The sequence below is a fragment of the Rhinoraja longicauda genome, chromosome 38 (assembly GCF_053455715.1).
Source record: "Rhinoraja longicauda isolate Sanriku21f chromosome 38, sRhiLon1.1, whole genome shotgun sequence".
Classification (NCBI taxonomy): Eukaryota; Metazoa; Chordata; class Chondrichthyes; order Rajiformes; family Arhynchobatidae; genus Rhinoraja; species Rhinoraja longicauda.
Genome location: NC_135990.1, coordinates 10,586,892 through 10,592,891, shown reverse-complemented (window position 1 = coordinate 10,592,891; position 6,000 = coordinate 10,586,892). Strand labels below are relative to the sequence as shown.

Here is a 6,000-nt window from a genome sequence, read left to right as displayed (position 1 = left end):
GCATGTGTCTTCAAGAGGTAAACAGGCTTTAGAAAATTTCTAAAGAAAATTTCTAATAGAAATATAAATACTGAAATTGGCGCGAATTAACGCGGGGATATCCAGAGCTGAAATTGCAATGAAACGTAAAAAAAGTAAAACTATCGTCAGGGGAAATCGAGAACTTCTTGCCTCCCTTCGCCTCAAATCTAAACGCAGTAATCTCCCCTTCTCTGTGTTGTGTGTCCGAAGGAACTACAGCTGCTGGTTTAAACCGAAGATAGGCACAAAATGCTGGAGTAACTCAGTGGGTCGGGCAGCATCTCTGGAGAGAAGGAATGTGTCTGGAGAGAAAATGGATCCAGTCCTGACATCAGAGAGAAAGACGAATGCATCTCCCCCTCTCCCTGCCCCCCCCCCCCCCCCCCGAAAAAAACCTAATCCACGTTTTCCCATCCTCCAGTTTGAAGAAGGGTCTCGACCCGAAACTTCACCAGAGATGCTGCCTGACCCACTGAGTTACGCCAGCATTTTGTGTCCATCTTTCCCAAACACTCGTTAGAATCAAGAAGCCATCTGCAAATCGAAATTTAAACTTCCCTCGGTCTTTATGGAGAAGAACCATCTCCACTTCCACATTCTCCTGGAGGGGTTAAAAGTTATTCAATGTGTGAAACAAACCAAATGCGAAACGGGAAATAAAATTAAGCTTGTCCAGATATCAAACGCGCATGCATTGAATTGCAACGGCGACAATGGTCACTGAAATCACCTCTACAGTAGCGCGCAAGCCAGGCACATTTGTCCCACTACCTACCCGCTGTTAAGTTACTATTTGCTTTCAGTGTTTTTGTTTTATCTCTTCTCATATTCCATCTGGATCTGTACTTTCACCAACTCGCCAATTTCTCCCCCCTCCCCCTCCACCGGCTCCCCAAACTCGGGATCTTGTAATTCGCGAGAACTATTTTGTTTTGGTCTTTAAAAAAAAAGAATAACATTTTAGTTATCAGTCGAGGGCTGGACATGGGTGAGAGATTTAGATTTGAAGTGCAGGGGGTGACATTTCGCGGAGTTACCCAAATAATAAGCAACCTAGCAAACACGCAAAGTATATATACAGTACATAAACAGATGATATCTATATAGAAGTCTGAAGAAGGTTCTCGACCCGAAACGTCGCCCATTCCTTCTCTCCTGAGATGCTGCCTGACCTGCTGAGTTACTCCAGCATTGTGTGAATAAATACCTTCGATTTGTATCAGCATCTGCAGTTATTTTCTTATACTCTATATAGAAGATAATCGCTGCAGAGAAGGAATGGGTGACGTTTCGGGTCGAGACCCTTCTTCAGACCCGAAATGTCACCCATTCCTTCTCTCCAGAGATGTTGCCTGTCCCTCTGAGTTCTCCAGCATTTTGTATCTATCTTCGGATTAAACCAGCATCTGTAGTTCTTTCCTGCACATAAAATATATATAGTGTGTAGGAAAATAACTGCAGGTGCTGGTACAAATCGAAGGTAGACACAAAATGCTGGAGTAACTCAGCGGGTCAGGCAGCATCTCAGGAGAGAAGGAATAGGTGACGTTTCAAGTCGAGACTCTTCTTCATTCTGACGAAACGTCACCCATTCCTTCTCTCCTGACCCGCTGAGTTACTCCAGCATTTTGTGACACCTACTATATATATATTGAATATATATATCTGAAGAAGGGTCTCGACCCGAAACGTCACCCATTCCTTCTCTCCTGAGATGCTGCCTGACCTGCTGAGTTACTCCAGCATTTTGTGAATAAATACCTTCGATTTGTACCAGCACCTGCAGCTATTTTCTTATATATATATTGTAAGTCAATTCAAACACCGAATTAATTGAGAGGCGGTTTCATGGTCGCATGTAATCTAACGTTTGTCTTTGCTTTTAAACGTGAAGCTGTTTCTCCTCACGGTTTAGTTGAACGTGACTCTGTTTACACTGCATTGTGTTCCATGTTGAGCATTGCTGTTACAATGGTCTCGATTCTATTCTCCCCTCCCGCTTCCACAGAAAAAAAAGCCTAAATTTGTCTTTGCGCCCGCTCTCCTGGGAGCAATCCAAACCAGGCAAACAATGAGCCCTCAGAGGCTTCGTTTCCCTTGCTCCTATATATGGACCTCGCAACTGAACGCACGCTCCATCAACCAGGCAGCGGCCAACACGGGGGCCTGTGAACCCAGAAAAACAACGTGAAACTTTCACCAAACCTCACAATCTTCCTTCAGTCCACCCGCGACCACCGCACGACCCTTTAAACAGAAATCTTAATATTTAAATAATATATTATGGGACATTGGATTGTCTGAAGAAGGGTCCCAAGCAGAAATGTCACATGTGTGTATGTGTAATGTGTGTGTCTGTGTTTGTGTGTGTGTGTGTGTGTGTATGCGTTTGTGTGTGTGTGTGTGTGTGTATGCGTTTGTGTGTGTGTGTGTGTCTGTATGTGTAATGTGCGTATGTGTATCTGTGTTTGTGTGTGTGTGTGTGTGTGTCTGTGTGTATGCGTTTGTGTGTGTGTGTGTGTCTGTAGTGTGTTTGCGTTTGGGTGTGTGTTTGTGCTGTGTGTGTATGCGTTTTTGTGTGTGTCTATGTGTGTTTGTGGCTGTGTGTATGTATGTGTGTCTGTGTGTGTATGTCTGTATGTGTGTGTGTACACGCACAATTATTACATGGTAATTTGGGATAACTTAAACATCCAGTATATATCTGCACTCAAAAACTGTTTATAATGGGGGCACAATGTTGGATCATTGCAAAACTACAATGGGCGGACAAGCACCCATGAGAAACAGCACAGTGACCTTAGCAGGGCCGAGCTGGAATGCGTTGCATGACACACACAGCCCAGAATTACACATTCCAAGCAGTTTGGGAAAGACCACATTGGTGGGGAGAGCAGTGGTGTAAGCCGGGGGCTCGCTCGGTGACACGGTAGAGGCGACACTGCCATTTCCTTGCCTTGTCCGCCGCCACTTCCCCAGGGGAGGGGGGAGAGTGTTTACCGAGCCAGCGTCAGCCAACAATGAACGGGTTAAACTCCACCGGCAGTTTAAAGCGACCAGCTGAACCGGGCACCATTTGAGACATCTCGGCCAATACAAGAGGCTCAATCGCTAAAACACATCAAAGGTTAACTTTTTTTCCTCTCAAATAAAGAGTGCTACAGGCAGGTCTGATTGGCGCTGGGGTTTCCATTGGAGACCATGACGCAAGCGGTTTGGACGTTCTCCCAGCTGAACTAGATTGTTACATTAAATTCCGGCCAGCTTCCAGGAGAGGAGAGGAGAGGAGAGGAGAGGAGAGGAGAGGAGAGGAGAGGAGAGGAGAGGAGAGGAGAGGAGAGGAGAGGAGAGGAGAGGAGAGGAGAGGAGAGAGAGGAGAGGAGAGGAGAGGAGAGGAGAGGAGAGGAGAGGAGAGGAGAGGAGAGGAGAGGAGAGGAGAGGAGAGGAGAGGAGAGGAGAGGAGAGGAGAGGAGAGGAGCACCGCCTTCGCTCCCACCCCCTCGACTAATTGATAAGAAACACGTGAACACCATTGATGCAAAAATCTGGGTGGGATTAAATCGGGCAATCGTCTCCTCACCTCACATCCACACACTTGGAACATCTTTAGGGGGTTTTTTAATAGATTTTCTTTGGTTGCTTTTGTTAGCGTGTGGTTTGGCAAGAGAATACAACCCCCTTGTGTTATTTTTTCCTCCCCCTTCGCTCTCTAACACGGACCTCGACTTGGCGTTCTACCGACTACCACCTTGCTTGGCACCCAGGTCTGCACTCGACTGCTACAAACTCCCCGGCGCTTTTTTTCTTTTGTTGTCGTTGGGGTTTTTTCTCCCCCCCCCCCACCCCCACCACCCTTCGTTTTTTTTTTGTGCTTTGGGACCGAACTTGGTTTTTGGTGGAGACGGCGAGCAGCAACAACAGCAGCGAGCAGCAGAGTCCAGCGGAAAGTTTTAAACATGAGTACGAAGGCTGATGACCATAATAACAATAACAATGAGGAAGAGGTAAGAAAGGAGTGGGGGAAAGAGTGGTGGGGAGAGAGTGGGGGAGTGAGGGAGAGAGTGGGGAGGAGGGGAGAAAGGGGAGTGTGTGGGGAGTAGGGGGAGAGTGAGTAGGGGGAGTGTGAGTGGGGGGGAGTGAGGGAGGGGGAGAGAGAGGGGAGTGTTGTGGGGAGTAGGGGGAGAGTGTGTGGGGAGTAGGGGGGAGAGTGTGTGGGGGAGTAGGGGGAGAGTGTGTGGGGAGTAGGGGGAGAGTGAGTGGGAGTAGGGGGAGAGTGAGTGGGGAGTAGGGGGAGAGTGAGTGGGGAGTAGGGGGAGTGTGAGTGGGGGAGTGAGTGAGGAGTGAGGGGGAAGAGAGAGGGGGAGAGAGAGTGGGGAGTGAGAGGGGGGAGAGTGGGGATAGAGGGGGGGGAGTGGGGATAGAGGGGGGAGTGGTGGGGAGAGAGTGGGAAGTGAGAGGGGGAGAGAGAGTGGGGAGTTGGGGGAGAGAGTGGGGAGTTGGGGAGAGAGTGGGGAGTAGGGAGAGAGTATGGGGAGTAGGGATCGAAGGGGATGGAGGGGGAGAGAGTAGGGGGGTGGAGCGGAGGGAAGAGAGGGTAGTGGGAATGGAAAGGGAGAGGGGTAGAAGTCCAGAGTGGCTCCCGTGTGTGTGTACAGACTCCGTCTCGCCGCCCTACGCCCGAGTTCTTTTGAAGAGTTGACGCAGTTTGTGTGTTCACTTACTCGGTTCAGCTGGAATGTTTGGCCAAGCTTGGGGGGGGGGGGGAGGGGAAGCGTGTTTCTTCGAAAGTATGTAACAAACTATGAAGTTTAACTCGTGTAGCTACCGTTATCTCCCCCCCCCCCCCTTGTTGAACGGTAACCGGCCTCTCAATCCTCACATTTTCTCTGGTTGAAATGTTGTTCTGCTACCTATCTTTGTGTGTTTGGAAGAGGGTAGCTACGCGTTATCATATACTGAAGGCAAGGTGCAGTCGGCGTTTGTACTGAAGGATTGCACGCCCTGCCCACCTACCCACCGTGTGTGTCTAACGGGTCCCGTCCCAGCGGTAGAGTTGCTGCTGCCTCACACACAGCGGGTTCGATCCCGACACGGGTTCGATCCCGACCACGGGCGCTCCATCTGCGTGGAGTTTGCACGTTCACCTTTGTGACCGCTTTGGAATTGAATACATGGTATTGGCCGAGTATGTTCGCACAGGGAATGTGTCCTGGTGCTCCGCTCGCAAGGAACAACACAAACAGACAGTAAACAATTAAGAATAAAAGGGTCTCGACCCGAAACGTCACCCATTCCTTCTCTCCTGAGATGCTGCCTGACCTGCTGAGTTACTCCAGCATTTTGTGAATAAATACCTTCGATTTGTACCAGCACCTGCAGTTATTTTCCTACACAATTAAGAATAAAATCTCACAACGCCAAAGAGCTCTATCTAACTCCCTAAGGAGGGGGGGGAAGGGGCGAGAGAGAGGGGGAAGGGGAGAGGGGGGGAAGGGGGGAGAGGGTGGGGAAGGGGAGAGAGGGGGGGAAGGGAGAGAGAGGGGGGGAGGGGATGAGAGAGGGGGGAAAGGGGAGAGAGAGGGGGGGAAAGGGGGAGAGAGGGGGAAGGGGAGAGAGAGGGGGGAAAGGGGAGAGAGGGGGGAAGGGGAGAGAGAGGGGGGAAGGGGAGAGAGAGGGGGGAAGGGGAGAGAGAGGGGGGAAGGGGAGAGAGAGGGGGGAAAGGGAGAGAGGGGGAAAGAGAGAGAGAGGGGGGAAGAGGGGGGGGAGAGAGAGAGAGAGAGGGGGGGGTTGTAGGGTTGATTGGCCCTTCTGTAAATGCCCCTACAAGTGTGTAGGGTGGAACTAGTGTCGCTGGGCGGCCGATACTAGGTGGGCCGAAGAGGCCTTGTCTCCACGCTATGTCTCTACGAAGGCTATCGCTGTACAACAGCGACTTGTACAGAAACGCCCGCCGAACCCTCCGGAGGTGACGCACTGTTT

The 6,000-nt window shown here is 50.3% G+C and overlaps 1 protein-coding gene across 1 annotated transcript in view; it reads left to right on the top strand.

Moving 5' to 3' along the window:
- The first annotated feature begins 3,446 nt into the window (after nt 1-3,446).
- Nucleotides 3,447-6,000, top strand: part of LOC144611006 (RNA-binding protein with multiple splicing 2-like) — a 90,723-nt gene continuing 88,169 nt past the window's right edge. The window contains 1 exon segment of the mRNA XM_078430097.1: nt 3,447-4,025. Coding sequence (XP_078286223.1) covers nt 3,978-4,025 — 48 coding nt within the window. The 5' untranslated portion in view covers nt 3,447-3,977.